Here is a 24,853-nt window from a genome sequence, read left to right on the forward strand (position 1 = left end):
AGTTTAAAAATGTTATTTAGATATGAAAGTGTAACCTCTAATAGCTCTCAAGGACAGTTATCATTCTTTCGTTCTCTTGCATAACATTTATTTTTACACACTTGATCAAATATCTTGGTGTTTATCATTTCATAAGTCTTTGTTCTACTTTCTGTCTATACATATCACATTTCATTGCATTAAATAGAAAAGAAAAGAAAAATATCTCAACGAGTTAGCATTGCCTCTTTGGTTGTGAATCTTTCATTAGCATCCCTCCATCTATTTGGGTAGAATTGATCTATTTTCCATCTAAACGAAGTCTACATTTTGGGATCTCCTTGTCATATTTTCCAAGTGCATAATATGAAAGTGATGATCTATGATTGATTACAAAATCACGTACAGAATATTAAATTATTCTTACAACACCATATTCAAAGACATTTATAGATAAAGTAATATCATAGTGGAAAAATTATCTAATGAGTGGATGGTCAAATGAATAGAAGCACAAATGACAAGTTCTTCACTCTCTACTTTATTAAATCAATTGAATTGTGATTTTACTATACTTAGGGGAGAATAAAATTTGAATAGTAGAAAAGTTTTATTGTCTTGCTAGAAAACATTAGTAAGGATTATGAAGTTGACATATAAGGAAAATAAGTGATTTTTACATAAGATCTAAGAAAAAATGAGAGAGATTTTTATGAAGAATTCAAGGGTGAAGAGATCTCCAAAAAAGTCATTTAAAGGGAGTAGAATAAAGTAACTTAAAAAAATGTAATCATTGGATAATGAATATTGACATAGAAGTTATCAACTCAAATTGTATCATAAATTTGGTGTTGAGTATTGGTTGTTTAGTAAAATTAAAGATCCTAAAGAATGATCATACACTGTGGATATTTTCAAAAAATTGGACATTAGGTGGAGCTTGCAAAATCAAATTGGATCAGTAAGATGTCAAAGCAATTACTAAGGAATGACTTTGATACAAATTCAAATTTAAATATCTTCATCATTAGATTTCTACATAAGCAATTTTATTGAGGAAGAGGAAGAACAATTATACTGACATATGACATTCCCCTTGAAATGACCCATATGTCATGGACCAAATAGAGATCATAGAATCATGATAGAGATTAGTAGTGTTGCCAAAGTTGGAAAGCTCGTAATTGAAGGGATCTAGAAAATATTTGAAGTGCCATGTAAAATGAGGCATAATAAGGGGTATTGCCAATTTAGAAAAGACTAATTTCTCATGATAACTAAGAGATTGGTAACTAAAGATTTTAAAATGGTGGAGAGTTGGCATATGAATAATCACATAGTTGATCATTGAGGAAATGTTAGGAAAAAAATATTAGACATTATTATATATCATATAATAGATTTTATGTATTGCGGTCTTCAAACCCATTTTAAAAGCTGGAAGTTTCTCTATAAAAATCATGTTCATTTCATTTATTTTCAATAAAGAGAAAAGGTTTTTGACTACAACAAGGAAATCATGGGCAGTGGAACATAAAAATGAAGATTGAAGGGATGTATGAAGTCTCTTATTCTATTCAAAGTTGTGAGGCAAAAAACACAAGTAATTTTTCTAGGGGAAGTAACATACTCAAGGATACAAGATAATTTATATGATCTACATATCATGGTGGTTAAGATTGTAAATTGGGGATTTCCTTCAATCATCTCACCAAGGTAGACTATAAGTATAGAGTTAACATAGAGACTGTGGTACAATTTTTAGCAATGTTACTTCATGTGTGCATGAGTAGAAGGGTGGCAACAACTATTTGTAAGAAAGTTTTTATTAGAGATTTCCTCATAAATATGAAAATAATTTGTATAAATATAGATGATAACCTCAAAATACTAAGATGAAGGGACTGTCACGTTGTCATAATTATTAGAAATTCTTGCAAGGTATATCCAATATATTAGAAATTGATGCTAGGGGATTTTCAAGTATAAAAGACTTGAGATAAGAGAAAACAAATTCCTAATGAAGCTACACAAGCTTCACCATAATTAAGGCCCAAGTTGGGTTAGATATTTTCTTAAAGGAGAGAATCATGTGGGAAAGAATGGAGGACTAGACCAAAAGCTAAGGAATATGGAAGTTGGGCTTGGGTATGTGCAGGATCATGGTATACCAAAAAAGTAGTGATGAGGAAAAAATAGTCTTGATTAATAGATTGGTTGAAAAATAACTATTACTTTCAAAAGAGAGAACATTTTTGTAATCTAAAAGATATGTCAAATTCTATGTTTCACCTAGTACAATAAAAATAAAAATAAAATTCTATTTGATGAAATTTAGACTAAGTTAAGCTGGTCAAATGTAGAAGTTTTTACATTTTGAAAAAGTTATAGTAGAAAAAGCATAATTAATAGTTTAGTTAGAAATAAATTACAAACAAAATATGTATCGCGTCCATACATAAGTCTACTACTATTGTGATGTGGAGCCTAATCAAACTTGAAGGTTTATTCAACGCAGTTTCCCCCTAGATTATTTCGTGGATTGTAATCACTGGATAATAATAATAGTGGACTCATTGTTGGTGGATGTAGCCCAGGGATTGGGTCAACCACATTAAATCTTTATTTCTTTTGTTCTCTTCAGTGTGATTTATTATTTTATGATATTGGTTATATTTGTATGTAATTGTTATTTATGTCCGTGGTTAATCCTAACAACTACTTATAACTAGAATCTTATAAAAATATATTATCATTTGTTGTGTTTAAGGTGGTCACACACAAACCTACTTCTTTGTCTTTTTAGTCTTGATAGACTCGTTGAAATAAGCGATAACTTTCAAATGATATAACATTTCTTTATATCTAAAATATGTGTCACATTCTATGTTTTTCCTACTACAAGATTTTTTTCAATTTGTTGAAGTTTAGACCATGTTAAGGTGGTCACATAAGAGTTTTTATTTTCTAAAAAAAAATTAGTTAAAAAATATAATTAATTATTTACATGGAAAAAATTACATAAAAATATGTCACATTTGGATATGAGTTTACTATTTATGTATAAAATATTGTAAATTTTTTTAAGCATTTGATCGTGTTTTAAGAGGTTAGACATACACCTAAATATTTTCCTTTTCTTGAACTTTTTATTATACTACATTACAATTTGGAGTTTTTACCATATATAGTATTATAATTTTTCAAAAAATGGCTAGTAACTTAGGGACTACATTCAATTTTCTAGAATTCTATTCTTACATGTTTTTTCATAAAAGATTAGTACTTAGTTCAAATATTTATGTTAACTTGTCTAATGCTAATTTTTTAAATTGTGATTGCCACTTAAGAGCTGAGTTTGGCATACCATGATATGCACATATCCACTTTTTACAATTTTGATTCTCAAAGACCTCCATTGTAAGACATTGAGTCATGGAATCTGGATTGGAATGCAAAGTATGTGATCATGAGAACTATGCATTTATGTAGTCATCTAAGTGAGGATATGCATGCCAAGCCCCATTTGTAGAGGACTGTCGATTTTAAAAAAAAATTTGACATAAACTATAGCTAAATTTTGTTTAATTTTGAACAAACTTTTTGTATAGCCATAGCTCTTACTTATTAGACTTTTATTTCTAAAAAGGTATGTCTTTCATGTGTTATTTCAGACCAATACCTATTAATATAATTTAATATTAGACTTTTATTAATTTTAAAAATATATCAAACTCACCAAAATTTTAAAAATATATTATTTATAAAATATCAAAAATAGACTTAATTATTTCATAAAAACAAACAAACGAACAAATCTTTTACATATTTAATATCTAAAAATTCAAATTAAAAACAACCAAAAAACACAAACAAATTGCATAATATTATAAGAATAAATCATTTAATATTACATATATAAATGAACAAAACATAACTATGAATTCATTATTTCATGTGACATCATACTTCATAAGTATGACTTAAATGACAAACTGAGCAAACAAACTACAAAGAAATTTTAGTTAGTCAAAACTGCCGGGTATGATTTTGAAAGGTGACATTTTAGGATTCACTTCTGAAGCATCTCCTCTATGTATATGTCTAAGCTGATTGATACGAGGGCTATACGCTCGTTCAGATTCTCCAAGATGTGGGCTAAATACATTCCTAGCTTCACCAGGCTGTGGGCTATCGGTTGTACTAGTTATCTTTGGACTATGTGTATGCCTAATTTCACCACGGCTTCTCGTAATCATCTCATCCAAAATTTCACCTTCATCTGCCTTTGATCCACCAGCTTCCTGTGATACGGTAGAAGTTATAATATAGACATTAGATTTTTATAATTCAAGATAATTAGCATATGGTATTTCAATTGTATAGAATTTTGTTAATATAATTCTTGAATTTTATAGTATAAGTCTTTTTTGCATCAACATTTTAGTTCATACTTTATGATCTATCATCATTTCTTTCTTTTCTTTCATTCTGATGATAGATCACAGAATGTGATGAGAAACATTAATGAAAAACTTGTACACAATCAAATTCAAAAGCTATATTTATAATTGATCTTATAAATTGTAAAAATCTACTAATTCTCATTATATAAAATTTATTTGTTGAAATAATCATTTTTCTCTAACCTATCATCAAAAAAAAATACAATAATTTCTTTCTACAAATCTTAATCACGAAATATAATATAAAATATTGATAGAAATAAACATTTTGTGATATTGCTATTAAGATTTTAAGTAGTTTTTGAGGCAAACTGATTGACCTATGTTTCATGAGTCAATAAACATTCTAATAGAATTAATAAATTATACAGTTCAATTCTTGACACAAACTTATAAGCTGATCAATGATCTTTCTGAACTAAGAATAAGATAATGCATCTTACACTTTTTGTTGGGTCGAATGGCATTGCAGGCGACTCTTCGTACTCAGCTGCATCTAGTTCTTGAAGATGCTGTCCTTTGTAAAACCTTGGAAGAACGTACTGTCTTATTGGAACCAACAACATAATTAGCAATGGAAAAAGTACACCAGCTATGGGAATCAAGGTTATGCCAAAACAAGCCAGTAAATAACATGTCTGGAATATAGTAAACATCACAATTGCTTTAAATGGCACTGCTTCAATGAATGCAGCATGATGCTTCTCCAAGACCCTGTAATGTAACAAAGTTGGATCAGTCCCAAACCCATTTGATTTTCATTGTAATAAAGAAAAAGATGGGATATAGTTATATGCTGATAGGGCAGAGTTTACTAGAAGTGGCTATCATTAAACATCATACACTAATTAGACAAATAGATACATACATGGCTATCTTCAACATCACATACTAACTATACAAATCAATACATACATGAATCTACGGCTTGGAGCAGTGAAGACAAGCAATATCCTTTCCCAAAATTGATTTCCAGGCAAACTCTCTATGGCCATGAAAGCGAAATAACCCCAAAGGACAGAAGTTGGGATCCTTTTAAGAATAGGCATTGCACCAAGACAACAAACCACAAGAATAGCTTGCAACAAGTTACTAAGCCTTTGTTCCTTAACTTCAATGGGTAGAAGGTCATCTATGTCCTTCTCAACATTGAAAATTGACTCATCAACTGGAGCATCTATAGTTCCAGCACTTGTGGCTAGCTGAATAGTGGTTTCCTTCAATTGGTTAAGTGCCTGCATAATTTGGGTATATTCCAGTAAATCAATGGGTCAATGTTTTAAACCATGTAAAATAAAATACTTAAAACCAAAAGCATGAGTTATCTTACCCTCGTAGGTGGAGGCTGGTATACCAATGGAGTTTGCATTTGCTGGTAAGTTTCTTGCATGTGTCCATATAACTCCCCTAAGTTTGAATTAGCCTGAATGCTTTCATGGGCTGTTTTTACTAACTTTTTGCGCACCAACTGCATTAAAATACCTGTCATTAGGAACTATATAACAAAGTATTGTTACTATGGTATGGTTGTAGTGATTATAAATTATATAAGGTACCTGATGTTTGAGAGTAGCCAAACTTTTAGTATGCATGGGAGATTGAGGAATGACGCCATTTGAAGGGGGAATACCAAGTAGACCACATAAAATAACCTGCCACAAAACATATATAAGTTTATGAAACATTGGGTGAATATTGTAGATTTGTTAGTTATCCAATTTACCAAAAATTGTAAATGTTTCAACCATTTGCTATGCAATATAGATTATCAATTACATTGTCCTTATAAGTACTGTTATAATGAGTTAGGAAATAATGAGCTTACAAAATAAGATATAATTAATTTACAGTTTGCATTGTACAACAGTTGATTGAGTTACCCTGGTGTAATGAGAAAAAAAAGAGAGTGAGTGGCTGTCACCAGATGGTCTTTTACCAACCAGTCTACAATTCAGTTATTATAATTTATTTGTATAAATTGATTATACTTAACAAAAATTGGATTCTAGCAATCACCTATTGACATAGATACAATGATAGACATTCAGAACAATCTATAGTTAAAAAGATGTAATAAAAATCTAGATCAATCCAAAAATTACAAAATATTTTGGTTCATAATCACATTATGCAGTTTTCCCTACCAAAAACCCCAGCAGAAGCAAGTCATAATGAAATGAAGATGGCTTCTTCAAATTGAATTCCTTTTGTTGGGCAAGTTGGGATGCCACACTGTGGTCAAAATAATAAAGAACAGCAATCATTGTAGCTGGAATAAATGCTCCAATGATGTATATAAATGGTACATCAAGCATATCCTGTTTCAACAATCGACAAGTAAATAGCATTATTAGGTGCATCTCCCCAACTTCCATTGAAGACATTGTTTCTTCAGAGCAGTGGACGTTAGTTCCTATACAGACAATTTTGAGTAGCTTGACAGGATTCAAACCCCAAACTTCCAATTTCAGTCAATTACTTAAGTCTTGTATTCATCTGAAATTTGAAAAAAATAAAATAGTGTTGAAACAAAATCTTGGGACTATGTACCTTAACAACTGTCCAGTTGGCATAGGCATTGGGTGACCATGGATTAGGACTGAAAAGCCGCCGGGGAATTCCACTTGGAACATGATTGGCTGGAGCATATGAAATTCCGGTCCACACAAGGACCATTAATGGTACTCCATAATCAGCAATAAGACCTCTGAGTGACCCTGTGAATACAAAATTAGGTTTAATCATTCACTTGCAAAAGTCTTCTAGAAAAGAATAATATATTTCAGTATGCATATTATTTTTCTTTCACAACCGAAAGTGAGTTGGTTAACCATTAAAGCTATCTTTTCATAAAGACAGTTGTAGTCCATTCTATATTAAGAAGAAACTTTTTATAAAGACAGTTGTAATCCATTCTCTATTAAGAAGAAGTATGTAAAGTCTGATTGACTTTCTATTGTTTTTTTTAGGTTGTAGGAATTGGATAGTTGTTTAATAATTTGATTTGTGGATATTTTCTATTTATCAATTGATGAGCTATAGGAGTTTCTAATTCTTGTTTTTGCAAAAGTTTGCAAATAGAGTGAGTTTAAGCATGGAGAGAACTTCTTAGTTACGTGCTCTCTAGCTAGAGTACTACTGCAATGGATAACCTCCCCAAAAATACATGTGATTCACCTCTGTGATCATCATTTAGATCTGGAATGAGTGCTGAGTGTTATATTCATTGTCATAAGAAATAGATTTGTGTAAATCACTACTTATAAAACATAGATCAATAAATTTGACTCAAAAACACAACTTTTCTATTACCTTACTCACAATGTAATATAATATAATACAAAATATATTATAACCACAGATATAAAAAGGAAAAAAAAATAAACATAGGACAATGTAAAGAGCTATAAAAGACAACTTAAGAATGGATGAGGAAAGCCCTAAATATCGAAGGAGAGATTTCAGACTAGAGCTGGATTGGTTCAAAAGATAGATACCTGTTCCAAAACGCCAAGATCGGGCTTTGCGGCTCCTTAGTCCACTCAACAGAAGTCCAAATGAGAGAACCAACGCAAACATTCCATTGGCAAAACGCCATGAAGGCTGGAACTGTTCAAGTTTTGCATTTTCTCCATCTGGGGTACCAAACTCATCCACAAGTCCCTGTATCATATAGCAAAATTTGATCTATTTGGGTATATTCAAAAACTATCATTATGTGATTTTGTAGTTCAATTTATTAAAATGAGAGTGAATAATAATTCTATTCTTATTAGTTAATTTTTAAAATAAATTCAAATAAATATATGTAATACTATGATAGATTATTTAGGATAAGGAAATCTTGATATAAAAACTATTATACAATTTTTTTTCTATAAATTAAAAAGTTACTAATATGAATTTTAGAAACCTAATATCATAATATGTAAGATTTTATTTATTACAGACAAAAAAGAAATATTTTCAATTGAAAAAATTATACATTTAGAATTATAAGGAATAATTTTTTTCTAATTAAAATAGTTATTTGAAAAACCTTTTTAATGGTATAAATTGTCATATTAAAATCAACATTTTTTTTTAAAAATTAAAATCTTTATTTTAGAACCTTTCTTAATCAGATAAGCTATATATTTATTATGTATTTATTTTTCTAAAATATTTACTTTAAAATCTTTCTCAATAGAATAAAATTTAAATTATACATTAACCAATATCTTTTCTTTTGGGACAGTGAGAATTTAATCAATGATTCTATATGCAATCACTTTATACCGATTCTATAGGCAACCACTTTTTTGTGCCATACTAAGAAATGACAATCATAATAGAGTTTACTGGTCAACATGTTTGTTAGGAAATTATAGATCAACAGTGAAAATGACAATATTCTTAGAACCTTACGCGAATAGCCTCTTGCATGAACAACATGGCAATCAGCAAGCCGAAAAGTTCACCAGCCACCCGGGTAAACCTATTGATAATTGAGCATGCGCCCAGGATTGCAAACAAGATCAACAAAAATGAAGTCCACACACATACCCTGCAGATCAAACAACACTGGTTATTTTTACAAAGAAAACCCAACAATTAAAGCTCTCTTTTAGTAATTTGATTCTAGAAAAGGGAAATACTATCTAACATTGGTTTTCGCTTATAGATATGTATGTATTACAAGTTTTCGCTTATAGATATGTATGTATTACAAGTTAAGATTGTCATTGTATTAAAAGATGGACATGTCAATGTTTTATACAATCATTAGATTCATAACACTTGTTACAAGGGATTGCTGTTGTACTAAAAGATCCACTTGTCAATGCTAGATACAACCCTTAGACTTATAGAAGTTGTTAGTCCAACAATATGATCTTTCTTGAACATGACATAAACTTGGAGAAAGATGTATACCATCCTGCCCAAGCCAGAAACAAATGAGGGCCCAAATTCTTTTGGTTTTTGGCAAAGTTGAACATAAATGTGTACATAATCACAGTTGGCTCAGCAACTCCAAGAATCAACAATGGATGACCACCCAAAAACGAATGTATGATTCCACAGAGTCCAGTAGATGCCAATGTTTGAACGGCTGTCAAGATACCATCTGCAAAAGCAAATTTCATAAATTGTAATGTGTTGACCTTCATAATTAACTTTTAAATGGTTTTTTCAGTGACCTCATTAGTTAAGTACTATTCTTAAAACATCACATACTAATGAGAAAATTAATCTTGGAAAAATAAGTCAACTTTGATTGTTTAACATTTTTAGTTTGAGAATCAAGCCTTAATGTGTGATGTTTGAGCTGTCCTAATTGATATTAAAAATGGCGGTTCTTACTTGTATTCCTATCCAGCTGTTCCCCAAAAGATATCACTGGAATTGCTGATGCAAAGAATATGTAAGTTGTGGGGGCAAGAATCCTGAATACAATAATGATTGAAAGCTTGGTGAGCGTCTGAAGGTTTAATAAAGATGTACATATTTTGCAGCTCCTAATAATGAAAAAATTGTGCTAATAGATTGTAGTTCAAAACGTCAAATATGAAAATTTACACAACTAATCTAGAAACAATCTTCTTATTACATGAATTATGAAAAATTCAAGTAAAAAACTAGCATGTTGAGCACCTGTATCCTGCAGTGAAGCCGCTGGTCCAATCTTGCTTGTAACACAGCAATCTTCCTTTTAGATCATTCTTGATCCCCCGAAATGGTACAAATGTCTCCTCCATTGCAGGTTAGAATGAGAAACAGAAGGGAATTGTAAAGAACTCTTTGTTTTTGTTCTTGGGTTTCTATTGGAGTATATCACTATTTTACAAATGATACATTTATTGACAAGTCAGAAAATAATATAAGAGATTTATGAAAGTCAAGATTGATTTTCTATAACTTATTTTGGATCCTCCAAAGCTATAGACAAGATTCAGATATCATTCAGCTATCCTGGTAAAAGAAAATACAACTTTGCCAAAATCCAAAAGAATTTGGGCCCCCATTTGTTTTTGGCTTGGGCAGGATGGTATATATCTCCTGTATTAGTAAAAGAGAATCATTCAGCTATCCTAGTAAAAGAAAATACAATCTTCTCAATATAATTCTGGGGGGAATTAAAGGGATACAATAGAGGAAACATATAGTCAAAGATTTTAGCAATAGGGAAAAGAAATTGCTAAAGAACTTCGATGAGAAAAACAGCCAAGAGTTACAATTACTTGGACTCCATAGCTGAAAGCAGAAAGAATCTAAATTAGAAGAACAGCCTCAGATTTACAATTACTTGGCCTCCATAGCTAAAAATAGAAAGATGATATTACATATAACTGGTCAATCCTTTACATAGACCTACATGACCACTCTAATAGAATAAATTGGAATATGGGATCTGTATTAGAAGAACAGCCGAGAGTTACAATTACTTGAACTCCATAGCCAAAGACTGAAAATATAGAATTAGATAATTACATCTAACTGGTGAATTTCTTTCATAGGCTTACATGATCACTCTAATAGAGTAAAAATGGATATGGGTTCTGGATCTGAAGAAGAAGCAAATACAAAAAAGAACAAACTTTGATCTTACATCCTGAGCATAAGCTCTCAGACCCACAGAATGGACTATGGATTCTGAGAAAAAGGCAAGATTTTTTTATTTCCTTATGTGGGTAAGCCTTTTTAGGGGAAAAAAGATTCAAACTTCAATTGGTAATAGGCTTTTGGCATTGAATTACATCTGGGAATTTCTGCTAGTTGCAGGATTAACGACAGTGAAAGCTTGTCAAGCCCATTGCTAACATGATGATGTTCTCAACATATACAAGAACATAATCACAATTAACGCTTGAGAGACAAGAAGTCGAAGAAAGTCATGGAAGATTTTGGAAGAATACAACCAGTGACTTTACATGATTTTTTTCGATTTTAGGAAGCAAATCAGATACTAAAAGTGCAGGGGTGCAAGTTCTATAAGAGGTTTAATGGCAGATTACTGTTGTGATGCTGATTATTTATAGAATATTTATAGACGGTGCGCATGCAAATGCATACGAAAGGAACCTAGCCCATTTCTTTCATTGAATTATAAATAAATGGGCTCCATGTGAGCTTCGCTTGCAGACAAGCCGCATAAAGAACGGATCCGCAGACCAAAAATAAATCTTTGGACATGTTAAAACGACAATAAAATAATTTATCTATCGAAAAGAATTTTCTGTATATTTTCCATTGATTGGATGTGCGTTGTGAATTCTATATTGGAGTATAAAAACAGTAAGATTTGAAGTGAAAAATGTGTGGTACCCAATTGATACCGGTAATCAAAATCCTGATTGAAGGATTTGAATAGATATTTAATTGTGCCATAAAACATAAATAAAACACATTTATTCAGAGCAAAATAATGATGAATTAGATTTATTCTTGCATTGGACCAAAATTGGAATAGATTTATTCCAATTTTCCTATTCCCGTTTCCCTATTCCAGGTTAATTCCAGCAAACAAACGGGCCCTAACAGAAAATGTAGCCGATTAGAGTTCCATCTTTTCATCGACAGGTGACTGGGCTGATGGAAATCGAGGATAATGAGAACATTAAATTTGATGGTCATATGGCAGTACTGAGTTAGTTTAGCATTAAAATGTCATCTAAAGTTTACAAAGAGTTGACAATAGGTCTTTAGTCTTGTTGAAGTTGAAAAGTTTCTACAAAATACTAATCTTTAATTATAAATTTTAAGTCTTAGGTACATCATGGTGTGCCAAAAAGTGGCAATGTGAAAAAATGGTGTTTAAAAATGTCTAAAAGCATTTTAAAATCCACTTTTTTTTTTTTCATACATCCTCATACCAAGACAAAAAGGTTGGGCCAAGTCTTTTTGGGTATCTGATCCATTATCGGGTACTTGATACCATATCGGGTACCCGATATGAGATCAGATACCTGAAACCTGCAACATAGAATTTAAAAAAAAACTAAGAGGGATTTTGACCATTTGCATTTTGGGTACTCCATTTCGAGTATCGGATACAGGTAATTTTTTTTGTATTTTTGTATGATTTGAATGAATTTTAATATAATTTTTTGTTATTTTAAATAGAAATTGTTGAAAATTAGGTTTTTTTAATAGAAATTGTTGAAATTTAGGTTTTTTTAAATAGAAATTACGTTTTGCAATTTAATAGATATGGCTGACCCAAATGATAACAGTGAGTCAAGAAACAATGTTCCTTGCAACCCTCCACCAAACAATCTAGTAACCCCTCAAAATCATCCACCAAATGATCCCCTACCCCCTCAAAACCCTCCTTGAATTGAATATTTGATATATGAAAATAAATCTCCTCAAATAGAACTTAGGGTTTTGCAAACCACATATAACAATATACCTGCATTGGTTCCCATGTTATCCACGTTAAACATCGTAATGGATAATATTGAAACACTTACCAATGAACAAAATGTTGCTCTTCATTAGCATGAGCAAATGCATGTCATGTTTGATGATGTGTTGGACTATGATGAGGTTGTGACCCTAAATATAACTAAAGATGATATAGTTAACCTTTTTGCGGACCCAAAAATCGGTAAAATAGTTGAATGCACAAAACCAAAATTATCAGTTAAATGGTGCACAAATGAGGCTATGCATGCGAACTTTTGGGATCATTGGTGGATGGCTTTTGACAAACCTCCACACAAAAATTTAGAGGTTTTCAATTCTATTTCATTAAAAAATTGTATGCCGAATTTGTGTTGAATCTCAAGGTGAACTATTGGAGCATGAGGCCCAACATGGGTGTAGGAGGAGGAGCTCCTTAGGATAGACCATTTGCCTGGTGGAAGAAAGTTAGCACTTTTTTCCCCCCATACTGACGTCTCCCCCCCTCCTCCAGTGCAACATCCTGATATCATTATAAACACTAGCTCTTAGGCTATTAGAGTCATCCATAGATTGAGTAGCCTATTGATATCCCAAGCTAGGTCAGTGTTATCTCCCCATGTTAATGATGCTGGCACGAGTTCATCATCGATGAGCTCATCACATGTTTGTGCACCCCATACTTGCATAACATGCAAGAATATTTGTTTGAGTCCCATAGGTGATCTTCCTGAGTATCAATTTGTATTTGAGGAGGAGGATACACTAGGCACATGTATAGAGACTACACACCCTGATGTGAGAGAGGAGGGGCATGTAGAGGCATGACATCCTACTATGTCGGTATGTGTATACATTTTTTTGTCATAGCATATGTGATTTGAATTTAATCTTAATAATAGAGTAATTTTGACCCATATTGACTTATACATGTATGTGATCTTCATTCATGTTTAGTTAATGACTAAGGAGGAGCTCGGATAGGTTGATGTTGTTACACTCTCAACTATTTCATTTGGCCTTGAGACATCTATGGTGCATTATGTTGCATTTTCATTATTTTTCTATTTGATATTGGAGCATATATGATTTCTAATCTTTCTTTTTTCTTGCAGGTATCACCTGTCAGTGGGAGGCAGAGTGCGGAGGGTGAGGCACAACCCATTGACAAGGGAAAGGTAATTATGTGCTTTTAAAGTGATTAAATATTGATGAATTCTTGTAAAATGTTTGTGATAATGAAATTTAATTACATTATTCATTGTATAGGGCATGGCTATTGGTGATGAGTCTAGGTAAATTCGACGTCGAAGACCCTCTGATGTTTCCATTCGTAGTGAGCACCCCATCATATGTATAAGTATCATTTATTTTTTATTCTCCTTATTTTCATACAAAAATTCAAAATTGATTGCTGTGATATTAACAACTAGGCTTTTGTATCTCATATGAAACACCTAGTGCATAGGAGGTTGTTCGTCAGAGTTTTGTATCTTTGCTCACACAACCATTATATCCAAAGGAGGAGTCGACAAAGGTAAGTTGTAGTTTGAATTCTTGATTATATGTTATAAATTTAGTATGCTATGCATTCTAATGTTATAGTTTAAGTTGTAGATCCATTTGTCAAACATACTTGAACATATACAGGCCACAACCAACTAGGTTCTAAGCATCTTGACATATGAGAGGACTCTTGACCAGCGCCAGAGGTCGATGGGAGAGGTATTTATGATGAAAGTTTAATACTATAAATCTTTATTAAAAAAAGCATCATTATGCATTTGAGTAATTCAATGTTAGATACATGGAGTCATATAAATTTAGTAGTCTAACTTTGGATTTTCCTTTTTTGTTTATGTAGGAGGCATTTGATCCACCTAGTGCAGTGAAGAGGTCGCATTTTGATCATCTACTAACAACATAGGATAGTATAGTTGTCATAGGATGTGTCATAAGACATTTTGAGATGGCATATGCCACATTGTATACAAAAATATTGATATTACACACATTTTGATGGCATGATCAGCCACATTTTGTATATGGATCTATGTATTTTGATATATATTTGTGTAATTTGTCTATGGATACATGAACTTTGATATGTGTGTGTGTGTGTGTGTGTGTGTGTGTAATTTGTCTATGGATACATATATTTTGATGTATATATATATTTTTGTCATTTATGTACACAATGATATACATATTAATTTAGTATAGTATTGTTCAATTTATTGTGGATCATGTGTATTATTCATGTTTATGGAATATCATTCATTTTGATGATTTTTTTATATTCGATTCAAATGCAATAATTCATGAAGAATATTTTAAAATCCTTTATTATCAAATTTTGGTGCAATATTTAATTTGAAATTATATCATATATTTTAAATTTGAAATAATGTTTGCAATCCCTTAAGATGTCACTATGGTTCACCCGCACATTCAGAGTTAATGACATTGACAATTCGATGCCAAGATCAGTGGTTTCAAAGTTATGTAGTGATGCACCAATAAATTGAGGTACACTGCAAGTTTTGGCATCGAGCGAGATCACTGTGCCGAATCCAAATAGAATGTGATCTCTTAGAAATGAGATAGGTTATTATAGGACTTGACATGAACATCTTGTAGCATTCAATGTTTCATTGATAGCCCCCATGAGCTTTGAGTTACAACCCTCAGAAGATCGACTTCCAAATGCACTTAGAGCACCTTGGAGACTCTTTGGTACGAGGTGGCCACAAATGATGGAGGCTCTCTGTGGTCAAAAAAAGGGTGTCACTAGGGTTCACTTGCCCATCTAGAGCTAATGGCACTAACGATTCGATGCCAAGATCAATGGTTTCAAAGTTATGTAGTGATGCACCTATGAATTGAGGCACACTGAAAGTTTTGACATTGAGCGAGATCAGTGTGCCAAATCCAAATAGAATGTGATCTCTCAAAAATGAGATAGGATATTGTAGGCCTCAATATGACTATCCTATAGCATTTGACATTTCATCGATAGCCTCCACAAGCTTCGATTTATGACCCTCTGAAGATCGACCTCCAAACGCACTTAGAGCTCCTTGAAAACTCTCCGGTATAGGATGGCCATGAACAATGGAGGCTTGCCATGATCGAACAAGGGTTTTAGTAGGGTTCACCCACCCATCCAGAGCTAGTGGAGCTGATGATTCGATGCCAAGATCAGTGGTTTTAAAGTTATATAGTGATGCACCTATATATTGAGGTACATTGCAAGTTTTGGCATCGAGCGAGATCGATGTGCCAAATCCAAATGAAATGTGATCTCTCATAAATGAGATAGATTATTGTAGGCCTCGACATGATAGCCATGTAGCATTCAATTTTTCATTAATAGCCCCCATGAGCTCCAAGTTATGACCCTTGGAAGATTGACCTCCAAATGCACTTAGAGCACCTTGGAGACTCTTCAGTATGGGGTAGTTGCAAACGATGGAGGCTCTCCATAGCTAGAACAATGGTGTCACTAGATTCACCCAACCATCTAGAGCTAATGGTGTTGACAATTCAATGCTAAGATCAGTGGTTTCAAATTTATGCAGTGATGCACCTATGAATTGAGGTACACTACAAGTTTTGGCATTAAGCGAGATCGATGTACCGAATCCAAACATAATGTGATCTCTCATAAATGATATAGATTATTATAGGCCTCAGCATGACTATCTTGTACCATTTGATGTTTCATCGATAGCCCCCATGAGTTTTGATTTATGACCCTTAGAAGATCAACCTCCACACGCACTTAGATCACCTTGGAGACTCTTTGGTATAGGGTGGTCGTGAATGATGGAGGCTCTTTGTGGACAAAACAAGGGAGTCATGAGGGTTCACCTACCCATCTAAAGGTAATGGTGCTGACGATTCAATGCCAAGATCAGCAATTTTAAGGTTGTGTAGTGATGCACCAATAAACTGAGGAACCTTGGAGACTCTTTGGTATGGAGTGGCCACAAATTTTGGCGGCTCTCTGCAGCCGAAAAAAGGGTGTCACTAGGGTTAGTATTACATAAAAGCATTTTTTTAGCTCCCTCAAGTTTTTGGCATTGGGCACAGTGCAATTTTGGTGTTTTTATTAATTAAAATCATCATTTTTTAGGTCCCTCCACATAAATTACATTAAGAAAAAACATTTTTGTTTCTTACATTAGATCAATAGGTTTACATTTACAATATCTCAAGTGTTTCATCATTATTACATCAATACAAAACCACCAAAAATCGTAGAGTAAAAAATAGAATAGATTTTTCTTCATTATGCTCCTTATTTAGTTTTTATCTTCATGCATGGTTACTCTTCATGATGTACCTACATTCCAATATCATAAAAAATATTAGTTAATAATCGTATTAAACAAGATAATCATCGATTCACTGAATCATTTTGAACAAGAGAACATATGAAGTAAATATACCTAGTCAAGTGTTCCTGTAGGTCCTCTCTTTTTTTTAGGGTCTCCAATAGGGCTTTATGATCAACACTAGTAATAGTAAAAAGTTGTTTTACTTTTGGTCTTCCTTGATGCTTCAACAAATTCACATTTGTTTCTATAATAAGATGTGAATATATGAGAATTGTTTTATGCTTATGATAGTCTTTGAATGTAGGAATTCCATTCCTTCTAAGCATATATGTCCATAACCATGTTCCAGCAAAAATAGCTGAACCAATAGGATATATGAATCCATCATCTGTGATCGATTGTAAAAGCTCTTGTTTACCTCTTACACAATGTGCTAACCAATAATTTGATTTCTCATCATTTCCCTATGGTGCAACCAATGCAAAGACATGTCTTGGCTGAAGAAGATTTGATAGATGGTTATGCTCAAGTGAACTTTCTAGGTCATCATTTCTAATAGAGGGCATGATAGAAAATGGAGTAAGATAATGTGGAGCCCATGTGTCCACCCAATCACACTAAAAACAACTAGGAAAAAAGCAAGCTAGTTGTCATGTCCAAATGGTCCATGTACTAGAATCAAAGCTCTAGAATGAATGCATTTGTGATGAGTGTCTAACTATAGCACAATCTGATCTATCACCTATGGGTCTTTCCTCAACCAAATAAAAGAACCTACATACTACTAAATCAAGAGTCCCCCCTATGATAATGTTGAACTACCCCAGTCAACAATGCTACGAGCATCAAGAAGCTCTACTCCTGAAATCTTCAGTTGCTCCTTAACTAGAGCTCTCTTCACACATGCCATTGCTCCATCATCTTCCCCTTTCCCATGGATGAGCTTAAAATAACTCCAAATATGAGGCAACCCCTCTCTACGTGCATCCTACACAACCAATAAAACATGCGAGCATTCTTGAATTGACCTGTGCAATTATCTAACAAAATGATATGTCTATCCATAGCAATGACATGCCCCTATAACAAATCAAAATAATTCTTGAAACAATGTTGTACAAAATCGTGAGAGTGAGATCTATCATTACTCATGTAAAAGTGGTACTATTTAATAATCTTTCAATTATCTTCTATACTATTAAGGGCATGTCTATGGGTAAGTGCACCAAGTTGTGGTGCCAAAAGGGGGGTATAAGTGGACACCTTTTTTCTGAAATCAATAATTCTTGAACTTCGACAAGAATTTGAAGATAGTTAAGCTCAAAATTTTAAGATATGACAAAAACAAAAGTAGTAGTCCTTTGAATCTAGTTTCTAAATTACTATTTTTTTTTCAAAATGGTTTAGTTTTAGGTCCTCAAAAAAGGGGGTCATAGAAAGTGATACTATTTATTCAGGAAAAACATAACACAATACAAAGTGTGGGCCCCCTAAAATTTTAACTTTTTTTTTTGAAATTCTTTAATTGCTTTGGTTAAAAGTTACCTAACAATGTGTAGTTTACACTAGATTTTTCAAGTAATTTTATAATGTGTATTTTTTTAAATAAATTTTTGAATTTGATACATCCCAAAAATGTGAAATATTTGTGTGCTCCCCCTACAAATGATTAAAAATTAATCTAAAATCAAAACTTCTTTTTTTCAAAGGGTGTAGAATGGAATCTAGTTTCTAAAAAACTAAGTTGTTGCAAAATTTGATGAATGAGCTAGAATTGACAGCCCAATTAATACATGTTGGTTTTTGACAAAAAATGGACATGCATTAAAAATAAATTATAGTTGAAAGGCTTGAAATAGTTCAAATAAAAAATAAATTATATGGTTATATAGCTAACACAGAGACCTATAATGTCATGTAACCTAATTTTATCAATGCTCAACCATGAGGAAACTTGAAGGATAAAACACAAGAAAAATCAATCATTTTTTGTAAATTTGCAGCAAAACACATCTCAGACCAGTTTAGAGACTCCAAACCTTTGGGTTGGATCCCCAAGGAAAAACCAAGCCTTAGTCTTGGTAGAACACAAAGCTTTGAATAGTACGTGCATGCTATTTTAAGCTTTTAAAAATCTAGCTCTTAATAGAACATACGTGCTTTAGTGTGTACATACTTTAATGCGCACACACTATTAAGGCCTAAATTTCAATAGAGAGGGAAGGACAGAGGCAGAGAGAAGAGAGAATGAGAGAGATTAGAAGATGGGAAGAGAGTAGGAGGTGGAATAGGGAGAGAGGGAGGGAGGGAGAAATAGAGAGAGAGAGAGAGAGAGAGAGTAGGGGATTGGAGAAGGTGGGATAGGGAGAGAGGGATGGAGAGAGAGAGAGAGAGAGAGAGAGAGAGAGAGAGAGAGTAGGGGATGAGAGAGAGAGAGAGAGAGAGAGAGAGAGAGAAGGGGATGGCTGTGTATGAGAGAGAGAGTAGGAGATGAGAGAGGAAGAGAGTAGGGGATGGGAGAGAAGAGAGAGGGGGTGAGAGAGAGTAGGGAGAGAGAGGGATGGGAGTGTGTGTATGAGAGAGAGTAGGGGATGGGAGAGAGAGTGAGAGAGAGAGAGAGTAGGGGATGGGAGATAGAGAGTGAGAGAGAGAGTAGGGGTGGCAAAGAGAGAGCAGGGGATGGGAGAGATAAAGAGAGAGATAGAGAGAGTAGGCAGTAAGAGAGGGAGTGGGAGAGGGAGAGTGAGAGAGAGATAGAGAGAGTAGGGGATGTGAGAGAGAGAAGGTAGGTAGTGGGAGAGGGAGAGTGAGAGAGAGAAAGGGGATGGGAGAGAGTGAGAGTGAGAGAGAGACAGTAGGGGTGGGAGAGAGAGAGTAGGGGATGAGAGAGAGAGAGATTAGGGTGGGAGAATGAGTGCTAGAATAAGGGATAGGGGAGAGAGAGTGAGAGAGAGAGAGTAGGGAGTGGGAGAGGGTGTGTGTGTGTGTGTGTGTGTGTGAGAGAGAGAGAGAGAGAGAGAGGGGAAATGGGAGTGTGTGAGAGAGAGAGTAGGGGATGGGAGAGGGGAGAGAGAGTGAGAGAGAGAGTAGGGGATGGGAGAGAGAGAGTAGGCAGTAGGAGACAAAGAGAGTAGGGGATGGGAGAGAGAAAGTGAGAGAGAGAGAGTAGGGGTTGGGGGAGAGAGAGAGAGTGGGTAGTGGGAGAGGGAGTGGGAGAGGGAGAGGGAGAGAGAGAGAGAGATGGGATGGGAGAGAGAGACATACAGAGAGTAGGGGATGGGAGAGAGAGAGAGAGTGAGAGAGAGAGAGTAGGGGATGTGAGAGGGAGAGTGATGAGGGGATGGGAGAGAGAGTGGGTAAGAGAGAGATATTAGGGGGTGGGAGAGAGAGTAGGGGGTGGGAGAGAGAGAGTAGGGGATGGGAGAGAGAATAGGGGGTGGGAGTGTTGGTGTTTGAAAACGTTACCCCATTTCCAATTACCCTGATGAGAACAAGATGCATCTAGGGGTAGCTAACTCCCATTATCAACACATCCATTCAAACACCAGGCCAACTATAAGGCATGACCCTTCTTCTTCTTCAGGCTCTGTAAAACCTAGGCAGGTGGACCTATAGATTCTTTATATGGTACCAATTGTCAAAGCATACACTAAATCTATTATGAAGTAGATAAAACCCTTATTTCTCCTGATAACTCATGAAATAACATCAATCTATAGTAGCTAAATGCAGATCTAGGAATCTCAGAAGCTGAGTGAGGGCATTCTATTATAGCTCTTCAACATGAAAGGGAAAAGCGTTTGATTAAAGATGTTGATTCAACAAAACTTCAAGAATGCAATAGTCTAACCAGTGATCCTATAACTGATCAGTGCCTAATCCATTGGGCAATTTCATGAATTCAAAACGTACATCTGTGACATCAAGATGTATCTCATATACCTAGACATCAAATCTATCCAACCACCTTGTGATTCTGACATCAGTGTCCATTCAGGTCTCATTCTCACAAAATATCCTTCTCAAACAACCAGTAACCTTGTTTAAACATATCGAGCATTTACTTGGCCCTTTAGTCCAACAGAAAAATACATCAAACATACAACCTAAAAGGGATGCAAATGGGTCTCAAATCTTTGTTCCAAAACCACATAAGACTTACAGATTTCTGAGACAGGAGACAAGAACTAGAACAAAACTAGTAAAATTGTTGCTCATATGTATTCATTTCCTTGAAACTATACATTCAGATGCATAAAATTAAAACATGAAACAACCTAATATCTCAGAACTATCTATATTATCTCTACAACTGCTATTCACATGAGAGTTCTGCTGAAGAAAATGGTATCACATTTATGGAAACATGTCAAAATACTGGAACCAATGGTCTCATAGTGCAAAAACTGGAATCCCTAATGGTATCACAGCAATGAACTTTTTCTTCCCAAAAACTAGAACCCCCAAGATGGAAGCAAGAAAGAAAGATATAGAAGAGAAAGAATTCTCGGATCTGTTCTAAAGACGATAAGTGTCGACTTGAAATTCAATCCTGTGCAACTGAGTAACCTCTTTTTTCTTTCATCCCATCTGATCTGATTTTGTTTCATCATTATCTGCAACTGATTTGCAAAATATCTCTGCTTAATGATGACAGCTTTTTGAATCACCAAAATATTTGATTGCCCCATGAAAAAGCCAGTGAAAATGAGTTTTTATTGAGTAAATCTAAACAAATTTGACCCTAACTGCATTTCAACTACCTTCTACTAATATTCAGGTCATTATCTTGACAAAATATCAAAACTGAACTTCCTGGTCTGAAAATGGTTGCAATTCAGGTACCTGATAGAAAACCTCGTGTAACTCAAATTGACTGATACCTGTGCAAAAACCAACTCCAAAAATGGAAAGTTCGTCTTCTCTCGATTCTAGTGATATATAACATCTCCTATCTGGCCTCTCGAAAACCTCCTAAAAGTCATTTTGAAAATGACTCCTCCGCTTAGAAACTTATGTCTGCACATTTAATTTTTTAAATTTCAAAATTTAAAATATCTAATGTTTGAAAATTAGAATGGATCTCTTTTAAATTTTTTTTGAAAACGTGCATATTTTGAAAATAATTTTAAAACAAAATTTTAAAATTATTTTATTTTGTCCAACTCTTCAATTTCGAGGACAAAGCTCTGTTGACCCATGCCACATGGCACTCTATGATTGGTTGATGACCCTATCCTTTCCTGCCACGTATCATCACCATAACCACCCTCATTGCCACCTTAGCACTGCTACCTCACTATGGTTATCCCATGAGCATCTTCTCTTGGCGAGGTAGCGATGGCCGCAAGATCACGACACGTGTCGCGATCTCCTTCACTATCACCACATCATTTCCAGTCGAGCCCGCCACGTCAGCGTCGCTATCTCGCTATGGTAACCTCCTTGCATCTTCTCCATGGCGACATAGCAATGATCATCAGATTTTCCACATGTAACGATCTCACATTTTGCTGCCACATCAGCACGTGTATAATCTGGTTCAAAATTGTGTGTTAGGCAACCCCGTTGACGTCACACCTCCAGGTAGCATCGATTGACGCATGGGCCCATGCACATGAGCACTGCCCTTCCAAAGAGCGTTGTCTTTAAGACAACTACTCATCTGTGCAAGTTTGAATTTAAAAACATCAAAAGAGCCCCCCACAGTGAATGTGGGATAATGGCACTTTATGGCCTTTTCCTGTGCCTTCCTTCTCTTCTTTGCATCTGCAGACCTGCTTGAGACACAAGCTATGGCCTCTAACTATCATGTGTCCTCTTCATATCTATGTGTATTCTCTTTTTATTGATGCCTTTAAATCCGCCCGCCGGCTGCTCAGAGCTCATCATCGCTGTTGATACATACTTTGATATGGCTCAGGGTAAGGAATCATACTTATATCACAAAGAAGATCTTGCATGTTGCGTCGATATGGAGGAAGTTGAGTCTCCTGATCTAGCACATTCCCATGTACATCTTGAATCAAAGGACAATAATCCCCAAAAAGAACTGATTACAAGTTTATTTTTTATTTTTTTGCGAAGCTCCTTGTCCTGTGGCTAGGATGCATATCTGGCCTACTTCATCTGAGAGTATAATAGATGTGCCATTAAGAGAGAACTTCCCATCTACAAGCTTAACTGATCTAGTCCCATATATTTGAATGAGAGCACCCTCCTTCCTATTTACTATGTGAGTTCCTGATGCTTTTTTATACGTGGGTCTATTTCTACTCTGGCAGCACTGTCTTTCCTTTTATCAAGCATGGGAGCTTCTTGTTTGGGCGTAAATCTTGCTCTTAGCCTGTAGATTGTGTGGAGTGCTATAGTATAGCTTTTCCAAGCCATTGGCGACCTTCATGCCTTGGATGCTAGTCTTATTTATATCTATTGTTGACGTCTAGAGTTAGCTTGGGGTCTTTTTATTGTGAGTTACTTAGTTCTTGTTGTGCCTATGTCATTTGGCTTTGGCCCTGACTGCAAGCTCTAACTACTACCCCTTTGGCGTGGACTCCTTCTAACTTAGACGTCTGATGCTTAGGCAGCTTCCTTTAAAACTTTGTCTGTCCCTTCTTTGGTTGCCGACTTCTAACTGTTTGACGTGGGCAATTGTGTTGTGGAGATGGAGTTGCTCTTGACTGCTCATGCATTCCCTTTATGTGAGCTCTCTCCTTAACCCCACGTGGTCCTCTTTTTTAATGCAGGTTGTCTTTCTTTTTATGAGATTGGACGCCTCTGATATTGGAAGTGTGGGTTTCTTTTTTAAATAATGCATGTTCAAACTGCTTTTTCTTTCTTTACATGGCATGAAGGTCAACTTCCTCTATCTGTAGTTGCTCTCATTCCCATGCATGTGCTCACTCTAACTTGAAGCAAAGAGTTCAGCGATCTTTGCATATCGATCTAGCTATATCCTTAATCTTGACTATTCAAAAGAACTCAAACTTCTTATGACCATCTGTGTTGCATCTCCGCATTGCCTACTATGCATTCATTTGAGACATTCAATACTTGGTATCTCGATCCACTCTAGAACTATATACCCAATTGTGACTTCAGGTGGAGGGATTTAATTGAATCAAATTTTGTATTCATTGCTGGAAGTATAAGGCCATTTTGTTATCAAGAAAACACTCTTGAATCCAATTTCCTCCATGATAACCCTCATTTACCCTTATCAATCTAATGGAATCAGTCAGGCCCTAAGTGGGTTCGACTTATAAATAAAAATTTGTTTTCGGACAACTGAGTCCTCAAACTGATCCACCAGTGACCTTATACCGATTCATGTCAAATTCGACTAATGGACAATCAATTTGAAACTCATTTTACCACTTCCTATCAAATTGTGAATTTCATGCCAGGAGGTCTGTTGACTGCCTTTAAAAGCTGATTCTGACAACTGACCAGGCTCTGAAAACTAGCACACTGAATCTTTGTTCCGCACACTCTTAGCCTGTCGAATCTTGTCTCATGAAAAATTCGGGGTCAAAGGATATTTGTTGTCAAAGTTGCCTACTCAGAATTTTGCAAACTGGACATGCTGACAAAAAGCATTTTTTGCGAATGGAATTGACCTGGAAAAGTGTGCAAATAGATTCATCATAATTTGCAAACTGGCACACTTAAAGTACTTTT

The 24,853-nt window shown here is 34.5% G+C and overlaps 1 protein-coding gene across 1 annotated transcript; it reads right to left on the minus strand.

Annotated features, from left to right (window-relative positions):
* Positions 1-3,843: 3,843 nt before the first annotated feature.
* Positions 3,844-10,413, minus strand: LOC149555299 (boron transporter 1-like). Its single transcript, XM_089829423.1, has 12 exons — positions 10,080-10,413; positions 9,789-9,871; positions 9,360-9,552; positions 8,853-8,991; positions 7,943-8,108; positions 6,996-7,162; positions 6,590-6,763; positions 6,002-6,097; positions 5,776-5,913; positions 5,361-5,680; positions 4,889-5,159; positions 3,844-4,283 (listed from the first exon to the last, which is right to left on the minus strand). The coding sequence occupies exons 1-12, from the start codon at positions 10,181-10,183 to the stop codon at positions 4,005-4,007; spliced, it is 2,130 nt and encodes a 709-aa protein (XP_089685549.1). The 5' UTR covers positions 10,184-10,413; the 3' UTR covers positions 3,844-4,004.
* Between the last annotated feature and the right edge of the window lie 14,440 nt (positions 10,414-24,853).

Source organism: Cupressus sempervirens, chromosome 5 (assembly GCF_028749045.1).
Source record: "Cupressus sempervirens isolate cs-2001-9-10 chromosome 5, ASM2874904v1, whole genome shotgun sequence".
Lineage (NCBI taxonomy): Eukaryota > Viridiplantae > Streptophyta > Pinopsida > Cupressales > Cupressaceae > Cupressus > Cupressus sempervirens.